The sequence below is a fragment of the Maylandia zebra genome, linkage group LG13, assembly GCF_041146795.1.
Source record: "Maylandia zebra isolate NMK-2024a linkage group LG13, Mzebra_GT3a, whole genome shotgun sequence".
NCBI classification, from domain to species: domain Eukaryota; kingdom Metazoa; phylum Chordata; class Actinopteri; order Cichliformes; family Cichlidae; genus Maylandia; species Maylandia zebra.
In genome coordinates this window covers 17,550,494-17,570,689 of record NC_135179.1, presented here as the reverse complement: position 1 = coordinate 17,570,689, position 20,196 = coordinate 17,550,494, and the positions used below count along the sequence as shown (strand labels likewise).

The 20,196-nt window shown below is 42.5% G+C and overlaps 1 protein-coding gene across 1 annotated transcript; it reads left to right on the top strand.

Moving 5' to 3' along the window:
- The first annotated feature begins 556 nt into the window (after window positions 1-556).
- efemp1 (EGF containing fibulin extracellular matrix protein 1) lies at window positions 557-19,679 on the top strand. Its single transcript, XM_004551712.6, has 11 exons — window positions 557-754; window positions 1,358-1,461; window positions 1,611-1,656; window positions 1,839-2,087; window positions 14,083-14,205; window positions 14,293-14,412; window positions 15,597-15,716; window positions 15,856-15,975; window positions 16,762-16,888; window positions 16,978-17,170; window positions 17,790-19,679. Exons 2-11 carry the CDS (start codon window positions 1,381-1,383, stop codon window positions 17,949-17,951), a joined length of 1,341 nt encoding a protein of 446 aa, XP_004551769.1. The 5' UTR covers window positions 557-754; window positions 1,358-1,380; the 3' UTR covers window positions 17,952-19,679.
- The last annotated feature ends 517 nt before the right edge of the window (window positions 19,680-20,196 follow it).

Genomic DNA, 20,196 nt, shown 5'->3' with positions numbered 1-20,196 from the left:
TTGTAAACACCATGAAATGTATTAGAGGCTAATGTAGTACTTGCTGACAGAGTTCTTCAACACAAGATTTGATTTACCACCTGCTGCTCACACATTCTGTACATAACACTGGCACTGAGGTCTCACAGGATGAGAGGGGTTTGCATGTGACAGCCAACAAAGTAACTGAGGCTCAATTGTAGAGTAAAATATAGAAATAATTCAGGCCTCTACAAATGTAATGACTTATAGCTCCACATTGGCTCAGAAAAACAAACAAACTAAGAAATGAAGGTGATACCGCTATGTCCTTATGTGTATAATATGTTATTACATGAACACAAACTTTTGCATATAACCTAAAATGTGAAAGGCATTTCTTAATGAATTTACAATCAAAAGAGTTTTAATAGATTACTGGCTGATGATAATAATACCGTATTATCTGTTTTTCTGAGAATATCCACTTCCCTCACTGTACATCAGTCTATAGAGGGAGCCACTGAAACTTGCTGATGGTTTACTGCACCCCGGTGAGAGAAAAGCCCGGAGTCAACCTGCCCGGTACACCGCCCCCCAGTGTGTCATACTGTACTAACCGCATGTTCATCATTTAAGCGCTGCTTGCACTCCGCCAAGCATCTGACATCCACTGCACCGTTTGCACGATAAAGGCCACCCTGCTTCGCGCACAGTCGGACTTGCAACAACAAAGACGCCGGGGACGTTTAGTTCGGCTTGCCGGGAGAGTTTGGATATCCGCAGGTAACTGCAGGTATGTAGCTAAGACATCACGGGATGACGAAGCACTTGCACACATCGTTCTTACCAACAATGAAATCAATTCATCGAATGTGAAAAATGTTAAGCTGTTGAAACAAGTGAGTAAAACTCCGGTGGCACTTGTTTCTCTTGCAGTTCGCTTGTTTCAGGGAGTTGTCCAGTAACAAGTGTCAGGATCTTGAACTGTGATGAACAAAGCAAAATCAAGAATAGACACGCACGTTACCGTGTGATTAGGCAGCTTGTGTGAGGAAAGACGTGTATTTGGCAGGTACAAAATATTAATCAACCCGAGGTCTGCGTGCCTTCATTTTCATAACCCCGATTGGCACAGAGGGGGCATGTTTACGCACGATCTTTACGCGTGTTACGCACTAATCCTTTAGGAAAGAAACGACAGAAAAAACACTCGGTTGAAGTCGGAGATTTACCTGGAGCGGTGCCAACATAAACAACACGTCAGCAGGGGGAAATGTTGGGACTCGTTGAGTAATGCCATCAGTAATGTTATAATTGATACTAAAAATCGTAGGCATGTCAGGCAAAAATGGTCCTGCACACTCAATCCACTTGACGTCTCCGCATCCCGTTACAGTACTTCTCCGACGTTTGGTCGACATGCTGGGGATCTGTGTGTGTCTTTGTGCGGTTTTTGCACATGTTCTCTCTCAGGAGGCTGAAGAGCCGGTCTCTATTACAGTGAGTAAGCGTACCTTTTTTCTACCTGTCAGTCTGTGTTTAATACAGCCTGACATATGCATGCTGCTCAGTTTTTTTCATTTACTGATGTACAGCTCGAGAGTTCCTGAAAGGATACTAAACAATGCGTTGTTGTATGTCCTTCACAGTGCACAGAGGGTTATGAGTACGACAGAGTCAGAGAGCAATGTAAAGGTGAGAAATTACACATTTATGTAGCTTTTTATACTCCTGTTTAAAAAAAAAACGTTTTTCCATGTAAGCTTAATGCAAGTTGTACTTTATCCAAATACAATAATAGCATAAATAGCATATCTGCAATCTTTCTTTCTTTCTTTCTTTCTTTCTTTCTTTCTTTCTTTCTTTCTTTCTTTCAGACATTGATGAATGTGCCTTGTATGACGACGCATGCAAAGGAGGGATGCAGTGTATCAACCACTTTGGTGGATACCTCTGCCTTCCAAAGAGCGCCGTCATCTATATTAGTAAGGACGGTGAGCAGGTGCCGTTGCCAGACAATCCTGTCCCTGCTGTCCCACCAGACCAGCCTCAGCCCCCGAGGGGTCCTTCTCAAAGCATTCGGTGCCCACCAGGACATGCTGCAGATGAGCAGAACTTCTGCAAAGGTAATATCAGCAGCCCAGAAACTTTTCCCCCTCTCTCCCTGTACAGATATATGATTGTGGGAGGTACCATGAAAAATTGGCTTCCTTTTTTGTTTTAAAGTGCTTTACAGCAACACATGGTGTAAACACACGGTTATCTCAGGAAGTGGTGCTGACATACTCCTCAAGAGAGAAATTGGCTTCTGTCAGCAGCACTAGAGGTGTAACCATGAAATAAAGTCCAGAGGTTTAAAAAGGATGGTTGCCACATTATTTTCAAGAGTTTTTAAATCTTCCAGAATATTATAGGTCTTTGTCCTTTGTGAGACAGATTACATCCTAAAAATATAGATACACTTTCAGCCACCCCCCTTTTTCTAGCTGCTGTGTTCTGCAGTGTAGTGGCAGAATTGTTTTTCAAAGTGTTTTTATCTCCTTAAAAAGAGCAGTATGCTCTTTTTACACTTGGCAGGGCTACGCAGGTATTTGATAATTACTTGCTAACGACTTTAGAGCCCCAGTAAGCTGAGAGCTCAAAAGGTGAACTGTTCATCCATCTGTCTGACAGTCATCAACAGCTTAACTATGCATAGCTGCCAGATGTGTTGCAAGCTTCTCATTTTTTTGTTGTTTTTTTTCCACTCTGATGTCATGTTTTCAAAACCCTTTGGTTGCTCGCAGCGTGATGTTTTTGGCCAGAGTTCAGCTTCTTCCTTAAATTCTTCTTGTTTTGGGTGTTGAAGTCCTGTGCTTCGGGGGGGAAATCAAGCCGCTTTTGTAAAATTCTGGTGAGCTATGTGCTCACATGTACCCCTTACAGCTACAGTAGATATCCCCTGCGCCTTTACTAGGTTGTGGTTTTGGTAGCTGCGCAAAGACTGCGTGGGTGTGATCTTGTGTTTGAGAAAAACTCTTTGATCTTCTCAAATAGGGAGTGGTGGGAGATTCATTCTTTGTCTCACTAACACACACACACACACACACACACACACACACACACACACACACACACACACACACTAGTGCCCTTAATTGTTACTTTGTGCCACACAGAAGAGAGAGAATATTTGAAATCATTTGTAACCCTATACAGTACATCTAGTTACCATCTGTCTTAATGTGTGAGAGTTAAGTGGAAAAGACGCCCCTTTATAAATCTAATGCAAAAACAAAGTGCAGTAAAGTACAGTACATGTGTTCAGTGATTAAAAACTCCTCTCACCATGTGGTGTGTGGCTGTGTGGTGAGGTTTGCGGTCGTAGCGCTCCAGTGAAAGTAACAAATTTGATTTTACACCTGGGACAAAGATATGTGTGAGGTGCTTTATGTGTTTCTCTGAATTGGAACCCAATTAGGGTTTATTAGAGTGTAAAACATGGCAGCATATCAGTTAAAGTAACCACATAAGCGAGCTGGCATGGGTATAATACCTATTCACTGGTGAGCTGTTTCAGTGCATGGGCTAAACAATGATAGGCTGTTGCTGTCAGTGTTATTGCTTTGAAATGACTGCAGTTTTAACTGGAAGGCGTCTCATGCTGTTATGTGGGCGTATATTTTCACTGCTCGAATGATATAATCCATGTTTACATCAGTCTCCAGTTTCTCTGTCATTACAGTTAACAGAGCTACAATGAGCCAATTGTTCTTGGACACAGAATTATCTTTTCGTTTTTGCACCGCAGCAGCCTTTCCGAACAGCTACGTACATATCTTGCTACCAAAGGAATTCCCATTAGCTTTCAATGGGGGAAAACCTCAGTGTATCAAATAGCGCTTACATCAGGCTCCTTCCCTGCAAACTCACCACTCTGTGGAGGAAACCTGGAGTGCAGAGTCAGGTAGGGCAAAGGGGACGATGAAAGGCGGACACTGACTAAATAACCACAGAAGTGCCGGAGCACTGACCAAGCCAGGTTGCACCAGCGTCATGGGTTGTGCAGCTGCTTGCTGTTTCAGTGACTTACTGCTGAGTGTGTGGCGAATAGCAGAGAGGTCAGCTACCAGCGCTGCAAAAAAATGAAGCCAATTTTCCACAGCGCAAATGAAACTGAAAAAAAAGGAAAAGCTTCTCTTAAGTGCGTTATTCTTTATGCTGATTAAAAGCAAAACAGACCACAGAATATATAACACTCTTCAACCTCGTGTTTTTGTTTGATTTGCAGCTTGAGCAGTCATCCCTGTGCGGAAAACTGTTTGCAAAAGGGGGCTATAAAGCCCTTTGGTCCCGAGTGAGAACAGAGGCTTAAGCGTGTGTTGTTGTTGTTGTAGTGACACAGTGTAGGGGAACTTGGCACCTTTCTCCAGCCAAGCAGAGAAGCTGTGAACCTTGGCTATATGTATGACAGCTTAATGATTCCTCACGTTTCCACGACCTCCACCCACCCTCCAAAAACATACAACATACATTCACTTGTGTACCCCGCCAGGTGATGCCTCCAAGTGAGATCACTTCCTCGGACAAATGACAGCTGAATCGGTCATAAATCAGGAGAATAGTGTGAAGCTCTTGTTTCTAGATTCGTTAAAGCATACTGTATGACAATACACCCTCACAGTTTAGAAATCCCAGCTTAACTGCATCTTCAGTATAATCTTTGACAGATAATTATACCTTATGTCTTTGCGGGTTGTGTTATTCTCCTCGCAGGTCTTAAGTTTACATACTTTGGCTGGTGCCTATTTATTTTTCATCTCTAAATTAGATACTCATGAGCTGCAGTATGAAGCAACATGCCACTCCTGTTTACCTGTCTGGTTTCTTGAGGTCATGTAGGCCACATTACCACCTGCATGCCTGACTAATTTCAGCTTTGCCTGTACGCTCTTCACCTGCAGTGGCCGGAAATTTTTCCTAAATATGTTCTATTAAGGCCGTTAAGCCCCGCATGACGGAGAACTTGTGTATTTTTCCGAACAAGGCCAAGCGCATGCAATAACATTTTTCCACACAGATGCAATGCACTTGGGAGGAATATCTCTGGAATGTTAGCCGTGGTTGTTTTTTCCGTTTGCTCCCATCTTTTGTGATGGTAGGAATTACTCACCACCTTGACAGATAAGCATCGGATCGATCTGCGAGGAGCAGGAATGCAGGGAGCGGAGCGAAGAAAGAGAGCCCAGCGGTTGCAAAGCACAGCGTAACGCTGCCAACAGGCTTCACTATTTGACCTTTACAGTTAATTCCTACAGTTCCACTTATTGTTGGCTCATCCTCGCATGTGCAGTTGATGATACAAGCCCCAACCATGAGCCTTTGCCATGCCATGGACAATGTAAAAAGATGTGAAGTTAAACAGATTGCTGTAATGCTTTTCTTCTTTTTTTCCTTCTCAGGAAATTCCTTTAGATGTTATCTTGTTAGTGTTTGTTTCCTCTCCAAAAATAAGCGACAGAAATTTGGAAAACGTTTTGTTTTTGTTTTTGTATTTTTTTCACAGAGAATGAAGCCTTCAACTCTAAAATTAAACGGATACAGTATACGCCAGATGTTAGATTAAAACATTATGCAGCAATTTTGTTGCTTAGCAGGAGGACGCTGGATCAAACACAAAAGATTTGTTTAATGAAAACATACCCGCTTTTGTTTACTCAGGCAGTAAGACACCTGAAGCACACCTTTGTCCCCGTTGAACCTATCTATTACCAGCAAAGCTCATACCTTCCACCTGTTCCCAAACTCGTGATTTGCGCTCGTCTGCACGATGCTGCTATTCTAGCGCCCTGTGATTTTACTGCCCGGCTCTTTTGCACCTGTTACACTGCAGCTGCACCTTCGGGCTCTTGAACTGCACATGCTTTCTGGGTCAAAAATAGTTTGTTGTTGCGATAGATTAGATGGGTGAATTACCATGAAATTTGGTACAGACATTTTGCTCCAACTTCCTGTCAGGATGAGCTGTAATAACTTTGGCATTTCTGTTACAGTTGCAAGTGTTTCCTGGATGTACAGCCTTACAGAATTACAGAGTCAGGCTCTAAATGGATTATTTAGTGTTGAGCCATTGAATACTTTATTCACTTCATATTAGCTTTATGATTATTTGTATATTACTCTGCAAAGGTCTTGAGCCAACCCTCATTTCTTAGTATTTTCCTAGAAAAAAAGGAAATAGGTGTATATTCTTTATCTGCTTGCATAGTGCTGTATAGAGGGAAAATATGACTTCTTCTGGAAGTTGAGTGACAACTGAAGTCAATTTGTTCCCTAGAGATGAGATCAGTCCTCCAGCTCATGTTACTGCTCTACATTGGGCAATATCCTGGATATAAGCTCAGCGAATCAGCACCTGGCTATTAAGTAAGAAGTAATGTCAGAATTGAAATGGCAAAGGCAGTTTTGAAACCATGAAATACTGTGTCCACCAGAGAGATCTTCCATGGCCACAATATGTGTAAGCCAGGTAATTTATGTGATCTGCACAAAACTTTCACAAGTCAGCAGAAGTGATTCAGAGATGCTCGATTTCTGACAGTTAAAGCTCACTTTCCATTAGAAAACGGTGCCAGGAGGCCTGCTGATGTTGCAACTTCTCAGCCTCGGATAAATGACACAAAGCTCCTTTAACACTGTTTCTATTTCTCGATCATAGAAACGATTTAAACAGCTACAGCCTTAGTTTTGTCCCCCCCCCCCCCCCCCCCCCCCCCCCTTTCTCCATGAAAAATAAACACATGGAATCTAAAAATACACTTTGCAGAATGATTTCCAGCCTTTCTATCTTTTAATGGGTATACCATGGTGACAGTATTTCATCAGCTTCCTTACGCTGCCAGAGAGTGTCTTTCAGCCTCTGTGAATATAATCAAACCATCATGCAGGCAGCCCTGTTTTTGGCCTCAGCCGTGTTGCTGTACAGTATGTTGTTATTGCTTATGGTTTGCTACTGGCTCCTTGCTGCCATCACATCAACAATGGCAGAGAGGAGAAAAGGGGGAAGCAGCTTTGCCGTGCCTCCTCGGTGCAGGCGCTTAATGTTGTTGTTATTATTCTCCCTGAGGTCGGTGCCTGTCCAGTGGCCAGATGCTTCCTCCTCTGATGTGCTTACATGTGTTGATCTTTCCGTTTACCTCATGATGGAAAGGGACACAGGGCTGCTATAAATCACTTCTTCGCTCTCAGCTGGTTGACACACACATGCAATCGCGAGCCATGTTTAACGCACTTTTTCTGCTTTTCTTCGAATGATCCCGCTGTTATTTTGAACATGTTTTTTTTTTCGTTTTTGCAGCTTTACTCCTTCGGTGTCGGAAATTACCTTTAAGGGCTGTAAATGACTGCAGCCCAGCTCCTGGCATGTCAGGCGAGCAGAGCGACTGATCTTCTTCGCGCTGAAAAGCAGCAGAATTGCTCAGCACTTCTTTTTTTTGGTTGTTTTTCTAGACATTTTCAGAGTAACAGGAAGGATTATTATCAGTAGGGAATGCGGCTGGCACACTGGACGGATTTTCAAGAACGTCAAGAGCGTGCCCGACCTTTACAAACGTGTGGAACAAACTCACAAATCAGTTAGTGAGTGTCAGCATGATTAAAACTCCCGTTTCTCCTGAACAATGAGAGCGATGAGAGGGGAATCTTGGGAGTGGTGCTATCAGCAAGAGCATAGAAATATTTCATGCCCTAATACGGATGAAAATACACGGAATATATGATTTTAGTGTCTTGAATTCTTTGATTTCTTATCTGCTTTGTGTTTGGACTTGCTTTGAAAGGGGAACACCACCACTCCCATTCGTCCTGGGGTTGCATTCAAGCCAGCGATAGCTGCATTTCACACTGCATTGCAGAGAGAACTATACACAAATGAAACAATGTGCCGTGCAGCGAGGGATGATATTACAATAGATGGTGTATGACATGCTGATAAATCTGACATTGTAAAATTTTATGGGCTATTAACATCACACATCTTGCCCCCTGCTTGCCCAAAGATTGAATTATCCAATAATCAGAGGGAAACAGAGATGCTGTCCAACAGCAGGATGGCTCCAACTGTTTTGTTTTTTGGATCAGCTCCTGCTTTCCATTGCAGTGGTTCAGTGAAAACAAGATTAAACGCTCTCAAGTGATAATTACAACAAGCCCTATCATGTCAGTATAAATCTGGAGCACGCCACACATTGTTCTGAATTCAAGCCAAATAAATTTTAGGCCCCCATTTTGGATATATATATTAATTTCCCCCCCACTAAAACTCATATATACACCTTTTTAGAGTGCATCACTCCATTCCATAAAACATGAGCAGCTCTAAAAAAGGCCATTTAATGAGCACCTCAAACAGGACCTCCGATGCACGCACACCCACTCATCCATAAACACACACATACACACACTCACATTCTTTGAGCTGCCGCCATTCCCGTTACTCCCCCAGCTCCCACAAGGCATTTAGAATTAATCTCCTTGAAAAGCAAGGAGGTTTTAACTCTGACATCACATATGCACACACGGCCATAAATCTAACTTCAAATCTTAAAAAAAGCCAGTTTTTGTTTAAAAAAAAAAAAGCCTCCACCCTTTTTCTTCATTCTTTCCTTCCACATCTTCCACTCTCTTGCTGGACAGCCTTATCTTTCCCTGTGATGTTACAGCAGGCTCGCTCTTGGAAGAAACTTGCAAGCTATGTTGAATAAACGTTGACAAAAATCTGACCTCGGGGAACAGTCACTTCTCCCCACACGCAACACATCATCACATTTGATGGCTTGTTGCAGTTTTCCTGTCGAGTGTGCAGCATGGCAAACTGTGGAGACTTTATGGGACCTAGGAGCCAGCCAATGTGGGATAAACTCCCCCTCCACCCCCACCCCCCCCTCCAAACACACCCACACGCACATGCTTACACAAAGTTTTGGGGAACTTTGTATTGGCAGCTCCTTAAAGGTTTAGTGACAAAGTAGCAGTTACCGCAAGATATTCCTGTGAATGAACCTTTGGATTGTGTTCAGCACATATGCTTTTATTTAGACCTCTCCAAGCTTTCTTCCAGGAGAGGGAAGATGACTCTGACTTTTCCGCACACAGAATTTTCATAGGAGCTACACTGTTCACATTCAAACTACTTAGTCATATCCATTTACTAGAAGAGTTCATGGTCTCTACACCTTGCTGAGGAAAATGCTGGGACACAGATCAAACATATGTTCTGTACACCCCTGACACCTTGTTCATTGATTTAGGTAGCCAGAGCCACTCTGACCAACAGTGGCATAGATGTTGCTGGACTCATGCCAGCTAAGTCGCACTAAAATGAGTCCAAATGCACTGATGTAATTCCGGTTGGCAGCAGAACATGAGCAAATGCTGCTATCAGGAGTGGCCATCTCGCCTTGAAGCTGCTGGCACATGTGGAGCAGCTCAGGCTCAGATTTGTCCTGAATTAAGTCAGAAGAAAGTCAACATTAAGTTCAGTCAGAGGTGCTCATTCTGCCCATGAGCACTGGCTTATCCCCTGAAGTTAGTTTGTGAACTGCTGTTATGATTCTAGTTTAACATTTTGGCGCTAATGTCACATTATTTGAACATGAAAGTAGTTCTAATACTGGCTAGCTGCAGTGGTTAGCTTTGTATGGTCCTAAGTCACTTTGATGTTAAATACAATGCCGATATTAACAGGCTTTCCATAAAATATATTTCCCATTAAATACTGAACAGCGACTGCTTTGTTAGTCACAGTGGCTGTTCCCTTAATTTCTTATAATGTTAAACTCTAATACACTCTCAAACAAGGATCTTTAAGGAACTATTAATAAGAATCTAAGCACTCCAAAATACATATGCAATACATTTAATGTGCCGTGGCAATAAGAAAAAATGGGGGCGTTTTAGTCTGTGGTTTTCTGTCCGTGGCATTTCTGATACATACAGTATATGTATACAACAATCATCAATACAACAACATTAACAAAAGAGATAATGTGCTTCATCCACATTCAAAGATGACCAAAGTATACATTTGAAAACCCATAAACAGGTTAAACATTGCATGGAACTATGTGTGTACAGAAATTATATGCACGTCCTAGGGCCCCCAGTAAGGAACTACAGACATGTTTGTGCACACCATATAATAGTTATAAAATACAGAACAACATTTCCTTATTTAATCATTGTGGATTCACTGTTTGCAAATGATATACTGTAATATCCAGTAGGCATCCCCTTGGAGAAGTTTCAGTTCAAGTTTGCAGGTTCCTCTACTCAAAGTAGAGTATTTTAATACGGCAGTCTGTAGGTAGGTGATTAACTCACTTTTTGAGCCAGCTTCAAGTGGTCAATTGAGGAACTGCATGTTTCAGGCCTGAATATTAAACCTTTGGGTCTGGGGATGCAGTGTGGACCAATCAGAAGGAGGTTAAACTGTGAACTGATTTGCTATTATTATTTATTAATGTTCAAATGATTGTAAAAATAATGGCATTGCCAGTTTGTGTTTAGTTCTAAGCAAACACAGCTATGCTTTTGCAACTTGAGTGAATCTGTGTGGTGACGTGGCAAGTTGCCGTATTTACACACAGAGCATTTCACTGATATCACGGATTTGTTGATGTCTGGCGGTAGGGTAGCGTGAACACACAAGACTGCTTTTTCAGACTTGTATTGTCTGAATCTATTATATAGCCAGAAGGCAAGGCATTTCCAGTCTAAATGAATCACCAAATACCTCCAGTAAGTAGGTGTGGTTATGAGTCACAGGGACTTGATCCTGGCTTCTGACTGCTGTCTTCTGTCTAAGTAATTGTTGACATTTGTTCAGACGTTTTCTTCGTGCCATACATATGCAAGATTACATTTCCATTATTTCTCTGACACCCACTTCAACCTAATTTTTCTTGCACAGTGTTGCTACTTTGCATATTTACCTGTCAAGGCTCGTAGTTTGCCATCAACCCGCTACTTAGCACAGGTTTCAACAGTATAGCAAGGTGATTGTTTTTCACTCCATCCATCCATTTTCTTGGAGCCTATCCCAACTGCCACTGAGCAAAAGGCAGTGTACACCTTAGGCAGGTCACCAGATAACCATTCAGCTTCATGGTTTTAGACTTCAGGAGGAAGCCGGAGTACCCAGAGAGAACTCATGCAAACCCCAGCTGGCTGCCAGGTTTAGGCTATATATTGTTCCCAGTATTTATACCCATCACCTTTGGATCTTTGTGGTAATACCATTGGTACTGGTATTACCACAAAGATCAAATGTTTACATACATTGCATGTGTGAAATCTTCTGTTCATAATCGGTTGAGTTAGATTTCTTTTACAGGTTAAACCTGGATGCTGCACTAGCAGTGACAGAGGCATTGGAATATAATGACAATAGTGTCATTGAGCCTTTGAGTTGGGATACTGGGACAGTATCCCAAAGTGTGATACTGAGCAATCCTGGCACTTGGTTTCTTGCTGACATTTGGTGCTGTTTTCGAATGTCTTTTCCTAGATGTCTTTCAAGCCACATCAGAACACAGATTTTCCAGAGCAGCACTGCTTTCATCTTTGTCCTCTACTAAGTGGGTCAATGAGCAACAATCCTTATGTGTGCATTCCACACTTTATGCAGTTTGCACCTGTTGTCTCTAAGGTGGACCTTTAGATAAGCCCTGCTTTTGTCCCTAGTGTACTTCATCCTATCACTGCGCCCCCATAGAGCTGAGAACCTTTCAGCCCTCTTCCCTTTCTTTCCTTTAGGGAGTGAAGACAACTTACCTTCTGTCTGGCTTTTCTTTCACGGGCTCTTGCGCAGCAAATCAAGCCAATTTCTCACCGGCATCAGTCCCATTCATTGAGGAAGCTGTGGGGCTGGAATATAAGGCATTTGAGGCACTCAGGGAAGGGCATGATCCTCTTCAGGTCTATCGCATGAAACATTTCCAGGGAAATATGAGTTGAATTATTTGTTCAACAGAACTTTTAACTGTCCTGCACTGATTTGAATGTGTCGACTGATCATTTATTCTGTTTTTCAGTTGTATTTGATTTTTATCTAAAGACTGCAGGGAGGTTATTAATGTCATGTTTTCTAGAGGACACAGTGCAACTATAGGTTTTTCGTATAGCTTTACACCTTTCAGGCTCTTGTGACTACTGTTAAGTTACACACGTGCCAAACAGCAATGCAGTAATAGTACCCTCTTCTTTTCCCTTGTGTGTGGTATTGAGGATAACTGTCTGTCATGCTGTTAAACCAATTCCCAGTGGCTGTCTGCATATGATGGGTTGCATCAGACCACCCAAGAGGCCTGCTGGTGGGCCTCAGAGATGAGAGTATACACCATTGGCATATTAATAGTTTGTGTGCGTGTGTGTGTATGTTGGGAGGTAACCATGAGAAAAGCCTTTTTTAAGCAGATCTGGCTCTGAACTATCCAAAGTTGGAAATGTGTTCGTAGAATCAGCATTAAACGTAGAATCGTCTCACTGGCGTCTCATATTTTGGAGGTTTAATCAGTTCTTTAAAGTGTTATACATGATGTTCAGAACCAGTGGATGTCACACTAGAGCATCAGCCTTAAAACAAAAGAACCAAAACTGACTTGGAGCTCTTTTTGTAGCTCTTTATGCCTCAAAATCTAGACAGTGATACCTCTGCTCCTTATCTATGCCAGAAAGGCGCTTTTAGCTTTTGTTTCTTCCGTAGAGTAAACTCTGGAAAGTCGCCTCTGGAAGCTGAACACCGCAGCCTGCACTTTGCCATCTTCCTTTTACCACACAGTGTGGGAGGTCACGTTCTCATCCTCCTTATAAACACCAGGAAGGCCTACAGTTTCAAGGGAGGCACTCACATGTATTAACATGCACGTGCGGCCAGAGCTGCTACCAAGACATTAAACAGAGAAGCTCAGATTACAGCTCATGCAGATTGTACGTATGACAACATTTATTTAAGACATCTTGGAGGTAAATGTGGGTTTGTCATTTTTGGGTTTGCGCTCCTGGAATTCATTCTCACCCCCTTTAAAGCTCGCCGTACTTTTATCATCTCACTACATGTGAATTATGGGTTGAGAAACAGAAAGTGAATGTGTTTGGGTCTGTTTTAAGTTGATGGATGTCTGTTGAGAGCAAAGCTGTCACGGCTGGCGGAGGGAGCCGTGTGGTGTGGAGGAAAAGGAGGACCCAAGATGCAGCGAACTGATGACAGAGTGATGTTTATTTACAAGGTGGTGGTGGTGGCAAAAACAGGCAACTCAACATGAGCAATTACAAACCTAAACTGGGAGAAACTAAAGACAAACCTGAGACCATACAAAAGGGGTGCGGGGCAGAGAGACGCAGAGACAGGAACGAAACACCATAGAATGCAGAGCTACACGGAGGAACGCAGTGATACATGGATGAACGCAGACGAGCCGACGAGGAGCACAGGCAGACACCAACTATAAATACACACACCAGGTAATGAGGAAATGGCACACAGGAGGGGACACAGCTGGAACTTAATGGGCATAACGAGACACAGACCTACAAAGTAAAACAGGAAATCTAGAACCCGAACCGGACACAAGGGGGGAGGACACAGAATAACTAGAACAGAGGGAAATAGTCACAAAACACAAAACGCTGGGTCAACGACCCAGGACCATGACAAAAGCGTTATGGTAGACAGCACATGACTTATCAGTAGAGGTGTTTCTCCCTCTTTCATACTCACACTCACACTCACACACACACACACACACACACACACACACACACATGCATACTTCCCTCTTCAAATAACTGTCTTGTTAGTTAAAGATATGATCTGTGTTTTTCCCCTCACCCAGAGCTGCTCGATAAAAGCCGTCTTTATGTAATCGCCTGCTCTCTGTGTGAACATGTGTGTTTATGCCCATGTGTGTAATGTGATGGTGTCAGTGGTCACACATTTTGCTGCCTGTGGAAAACAGTTTACACATCACAGAGCTCATGCGGTCCAGGCACGTCCCTTTGCTTTGTCTTCCATATGTTCTTGTATAATTGACTGCATGCAGCTTTGTCTCAGTTTGTGTGTGCATGTGTGTGTGTTTTTTGCAGACATAGATGAATGTGTGACAGGCAGTCACAGTTGTGGTCCCGAACAGGTGTGCTACAACACCAGAGGCTCCTATATGTGCCAGTGTGCTCAAGGTTACCAAAGGAATGGAGACCTCTGTGTCGGTAAGTCTTTATTATATAAAATGCTTTTTTATGTGATTTTTATTAACCGATTTAAACTTGTTCTGCATGACTCTTGTGTACCCCCAGACAGAGATGAGTGTGCCACGACCCACTACTGCATGCACAGGTGTGTGAACACCCCGGGCTCATACTACTGTGAGTGCAAGACAGGTTACAAGCTGGTCAGCAACAACCACAGCTGTGTTGGTAAGCCACTGAAAATCCATGCTGTGTGTGTGTGCATCGTTTTCTCATTTGCAGAGGCATCAATATCAAGACTTTGTACTTTTGTAATGTATATAATAAAAGCTATCAAGCTGACCTTTAATAGCACTTAAAACTATAGCTACTCCTCCAGACAATCAATAATCAGTAGAGGTGGCTCGGGCATCTGACCATCTCCTGGCTGTCTCCTGGGTGATGGTTTTTGGGGATGTCGTCCTAGAAAGACGACTGAAAAGACATCTTTACATCTCACAGCTGGCTTGGGAACACCTTGGTGTGTGTGTGTGTGTGTGTGTCCCAGAAGAGCTACAGGAGGTGGCTAGGGAGAGGGAAATCTAGCCATCTCTGCTTAGATTGCATTGCTGCCCCCTTGACCTTGAACTGGATGAGTGGTTCTTCTAGACTGATCAATTTAATAGATGTTTAATATAAATATATGGCTAATAATGACCTAAATAAAGTTAGGTAACTAAGTAGATGTGAGTAGAAGAATGAGTTAGCTACCAAAGTCCAGTGTTCACACTGACTGGGTTTGTCTCACTCCTCAGTTTTTTGACATGCAGACCCTTGGAGGAAGTCACCTCAACCAAACAAAAGGTGCAAGCAACCTGAATCCACACTGTAAATCTCCTGAAGTCAAAGGAAGCTGTTGAGTGTGTCACAGAGATGTTTATCTCTGAAGCATATTTAGAAAACCTGTGACTGGCTGCCAGCTCCTATCTATGCAGAAACATGTGTATGTGATTTAACAAACACACATACGCAAGCTGAAACATGTGTAAGTCTGTTTCTGTTGCAGACTGTATCAGTCTTTCTGCCTCTTTTGAACTGAACTGATTTAGCGATTACAAGTTTATGACAGTTCAGATCTGCTATCTTCTGGGAAATTTCCAACTCCGCAAAGAAAAAAATGGTCAGATTATTTGACAGGTTATGAAAATTACTTGATTTGGTAAAAAGTGTCATGAAGTGTAGGATTGTGGACCCAAATGCAGTCAACACAGAAGGATAGTTAACAGACCAAGACAAGGTCGGGTGGGAAGAAAGCACTATTTACAAACAAAGGAAAACCAGGAGCCTGGACGCTGGAGGGTAACAACTAGAAGGTGAAGATAAGATTGTGTCCATACACTGTACTCTTTGTAAAACCCCTTCTTTTGTTTTAGATGTGAATGAATGTGATGCAGAAAGCCCCTGTCATCACCACTGCTACAACCTGATTGGCTCCTTCCTTTGCCAGTGTGACCAAGGCTACGAGCTGGCTCAAGACACGGTCTCCTGCCAAGGTGCACACACATGCACACTACGTGCATAAATGTAACCATCCACATGCAAACACGTTCCCGGTTGTTAACGCACACTGACTTCAGAGCCTGACTTGTTCTACTCATTGTCTACTTTTGTGTGTGCATGTTTTCTGCGCAGATATCGATGAGTGCGGTTTGTCCAGCTACATGTGTCAGTACCAGTGTGTTAACAATCCAGGAAGTTACTCTTGTGAGTGTCCACAAGGATATCAGCTCCAGGCAAACCGGTTGTGTCAAGGTATGGCAGTCCACCCCTTTCCTTCCTCCCATAAATCAGTTTTTTATTTACTTTTTGTGTTCATTCGTTTATTATCTATCTCATACCCCGGTCTCTGTTTTCCAACACAACAAACTTCCTCTACATAAACTCTTTGAGGATAACTGGTGGTTATTCTTCCTGTCATCATCTGTTTAACCTCTAAAGCAGACCTTAAAGCCACCAGTACTGTCATGGAAAGAATGCCGAGGTTAGGCAAGGCAAACGCACAAACTTCGTGTTGCCTTGCTAAGCCACCTCTGTGAATTTATATGCATGATGTTGGTTTCTTGAAGTGGATTTATTTGAAGGTCCGGCATGTTCTCAAAGGGAGAGCTGTTATTTTTTCCTTTCCCCCTCAGTCAGGTGCAAGCTTTATAGATGGAGCCATGAATCTAGCCTGTTGTGTCAGAGGGACGTTTTGGTGATGAATCCAGGTTGCTGTGCCAGAAATAGCCCTGCGGTTTGGGGCACACTTGATGGCTCTATTTTCATGGTACTGAACGGAAAGAGCTTTAGTTAGAGCTCTGTGGGGTTGCACAAGGGGCTTCCCTCCCTTATGGATCTGCGGGTTCCTTCTTCTGTCTCTCCACTGCCAAAACAAATGCTGCTGCAGCAAAAAACAAAAAACAAAAAACCAAACCTCTTGTACATAACCTGAACTTTGACTGTGCTTACACAGTTCTCTTTGAAAATGCTTTGAATTGTTATCCAACTATTTGACTTTTCACTTACTTTTCTCTCTGTCTCTCTTCCAATCATCACCAGACATAAATGAGTGCGAGACGGGAACCCATAACTGCCAAGATGATGAAATGTGCTGGAACTATTATGGAGGCTTCCGCTGCTACCCCAGAAACCCCTGCGAGCCACCTTACACCCAAACATCTGAAAAGTCAGTAAACATCACAGGCTCTTTTGATTCTCTCTCATTTGCACAAGAAGTTTCAAAAAGTCTGTCTTAATTTTTGTGTCTGCTTGCAGTCGCTGCATCTGCCGGGCTCAGACTGATTGCCAGGGTCTCCCACCATCAATTGTCTACAAATACATGAGCATCCAGGCAGAGCGGACTGTGCCAGCGGAAATATTCCAAATTCAAGCCACAAGCATATATGCCAACACACACAACACTTTCAGGATTAAATCTGGGAATGATGGAGGGGAGTTTTTCCTTCGGGTATGTTGATGGGGAAAAAAACAAAACAAAAACTGGGTAAAATAATTGTTACGATGCCTGTTGGCAAAGGGGACAAACTGGAGAACCCACAGCCTCCCTGATGCTTAGCAGTATCCACATTGATTCTCACCATCAGTTATCATAGTAACTAAAGCTGGTAGAAATTAACTACATTTTTCAATTGCAGTAGAAATCAGGACCCGTTATACAAGGCAATATGACTGTCTTCTTTTTTCTACTTTTAGTGAGTCTGTGAAAACTGTAGCTTCCATTTCCTGTTCTCAGCTGATAGGAGAGGGACTCAGTGTGATCTTAAAAAAGTTAAAAAGCCAACTTTCTTCGAGGTTCGACATGTTGTGCACTCAGAGATACTCTTCTGCTATAAGTGGTTATTTGAGTCACTGTTGCCTTCCTCTCAGCCAGAAATGGTCCGGCTAGGCTATGTGCCTACATGCATTGTGTTTCTGCCATGTGATTGGCTGATTAGATTAAACAACCAGTTAAACAGGTGTACATAATAAAGTGACTGGTGAGTCTATATTACTAATGTAAAACTGTGTCAAAAAAGATACAATTTGCACTCACATGCTAACACACGGATTGATTGTACTTTCTGCAGCGTTCCACCAATGTGAGTGCCATGCTGGTGCTTACCAAGCCATTGACGGGCCCCAGAGAGTACGTCGTGGACCTGGAGATGATCACTCACCATTTGACCATGAACTACCGCTCCAGCTCACTGCTGCGGCTCACCATCATCGTAGGGCCCTACGCTTTCTGAGCGGCTCAGTTCCCAACAGCGCACACAAGTCTGTAAACATGGCAATGTAACACAGCAGATGCCTGTATCAGCATAACATACTTTACATTTTCATATACATTCAGTATATAATATAGGCTGTCTCAGTCTCAAACAGCAGCACAGCAGTTCCAGTTGCTCAAGTCAGACCACCTTCTGCTATAACATGACCACTGGGCATCTTTTTCTATCAAGGTGTTGATTAAGAAAGCACCAATCTTAAAACGTAGTACTTTTTCTTTAGTATTTTGAAAGATTAATCATTTTGACATAGTTTTGGAGTGCTTGAAGAATAAATGCAGTGTCTTCCCCATATCGTGATTGTCTCACCTTCCTGAAAAATCAGGAACAGAGCAGTGGCACTAAGGAAACGAGGCCTATAGGACACACAACCTAAACCTGATGGGTTTTTGATGGAGCTGCACCTTCATATATCCCTTTGTTCAAACTAGAATTGCATACAATAACTAGTGTGTGCCTCATTTGTAAGTAAGAAAGAAAAATCTATAGAAATGTACATGTACACGTATCCAGTATGAGCAGCTTTTGACCTTGTAAATCACATCCTCTGTTCTGTTAATTGTTAGGGGTTAGTACTGCTGCGCCCCGCTATTTGTGCAAGTTTCTGTATAGTTTGCCTCATGAGTAATAATTTCCAGAGGAGTCCAGGAACAGTTCAAAAGTGTAAAGGGAGGGAATTAGCCTGTAAGTTGAGAGAATACTTAACTTTATGTTACAGCAGGCCTACTCGTACAATTTACTCCCAGGAGTTAAGTCATGTACATACCTAGGTAACAAATCAGTGTGCTGACGTGTGAGAAGGTGTGAGTGTGTGTGTGTATGTTTGTGTGTGCGATTGCCTTTGTTTATGCATGCAAGCAAATGTAAGTGTGAAACGCAGAGGGGATAGAAAGGGAAAGAGTGAGAAAGAGCTTGTTCTCTGCCCCCGGGTTTGGTGGATGTGGTCGAGCTGTTTATGCGTTTCTGTGATACCATCCTAACAGCTTTCGGTCACAGAGGCAATAACAGAGGTTTTTGAACTCGAGAACACGTACAGGAAATGACAGTTTTCATAATACAACTTGGCAAATTGACCACTCGTTGGTGCCACAGTGATCCTCCAGAGGAACAGCTGGACTTTCTAATGTCAGTCCCAGTCAAAGAAGCCAGGCTGGCACCAGGCTGGCTTGCGTGATAAAGATAATTACAGTGTTTTGCCCTGTAGCTGGTTCATGTGCGACACAGGGGGATTATTAAAGTGTTAATACAATGCCACCAGACTTTTGGCAGAATGAGAAATCTTTCACTACCTGCTTTGCCTTTTATGATTCCACGTGTCCACTCTGGCTTATTGCTGAAACACTATAAACTGTAGATATACAGCACTGAAAACCGCATGGACAATCACCATGTTGTCACCACTCTGTAGGTATAGAAAGTTATCCAGCTTTTCCTAAAACCCTTTAATGTGGTTTCAGCAGTGATCATACCGTAGTGCCTTAGAGGTATAAACATGAAAATGTAACAGTAATCTTATCATTTATGCTGTCAAAAGAAAAAACAAGAAAAATGTTAACTTTCTTCCATGAGATGCCTTAATGTTTTTTTTCTTTTCTATTTAAATATATATTTTGTCATATGTACCTTATATTGATTGTACTCTGGAGTTTAAAAGTTATATTGTTGAATAAAATATGATGTATAAATTGGGCCAGGTTGTTCTCTCTTTTTTTGCCCAACAGCACAGAGGAACAGCTTTAAGATGTGTGAAAACTAATCGCAAGAGTCACGCACCAAAGTAAACATTTTCTGACTTCACATATATTGTAATGGAAAAAGCAGCGGCTGGATGAAATGCTCTGCTGCTCCCCTCGTGCTTTAGGGAAAACGTGAGGATGATTTCATCTGAATTTAACAATGATAAATGCAGTGAACATGATGCCATAGCCATCATATCTATCTTATTTAAGGAGATCCAGAGGGGATACGGTAATATGCTGTGTTGAGTAAACGTGTGCTCAGGGACGACTACGAAGCCTGCACACACAAACACACACACATCATATTTAGATGTAAAATTGGTTGGGAGGGGTTTTATGGTAAGTTGTTACTCAATCACGCTGCTGTCTAGAGCTTTAGTCAGAGCAGCAATGGGACATGTAAGATGATACATGATGTGTCATTGTTCCCCAAACCCCATCTTTAGCTCCCCACTCATTGGAGTTGT

Coding starts and splice junctions, on each gene's coding strand:
- efemp1 (XM_004551712.6), top strand. CDS start 1,381: ATGCTGGGGATCTGTGTGTGTCTTTGTGCGGTTTTTGCACATGTTCTC. Junction 2,088..14,082: donor TGAGCAGAACTTCTGCAAAG/GTAATATCAGCA, acceptor TGTTTTTTGCAG/ACATAGATGAATGTGTGACA. Junction 15,717..15,855: donor AGACACGGTCTCCTGCCAAG/GTGCACACACAT, acceptor TTTTCTGCGCAG/ATATCGATGAGTGCGGTTTG.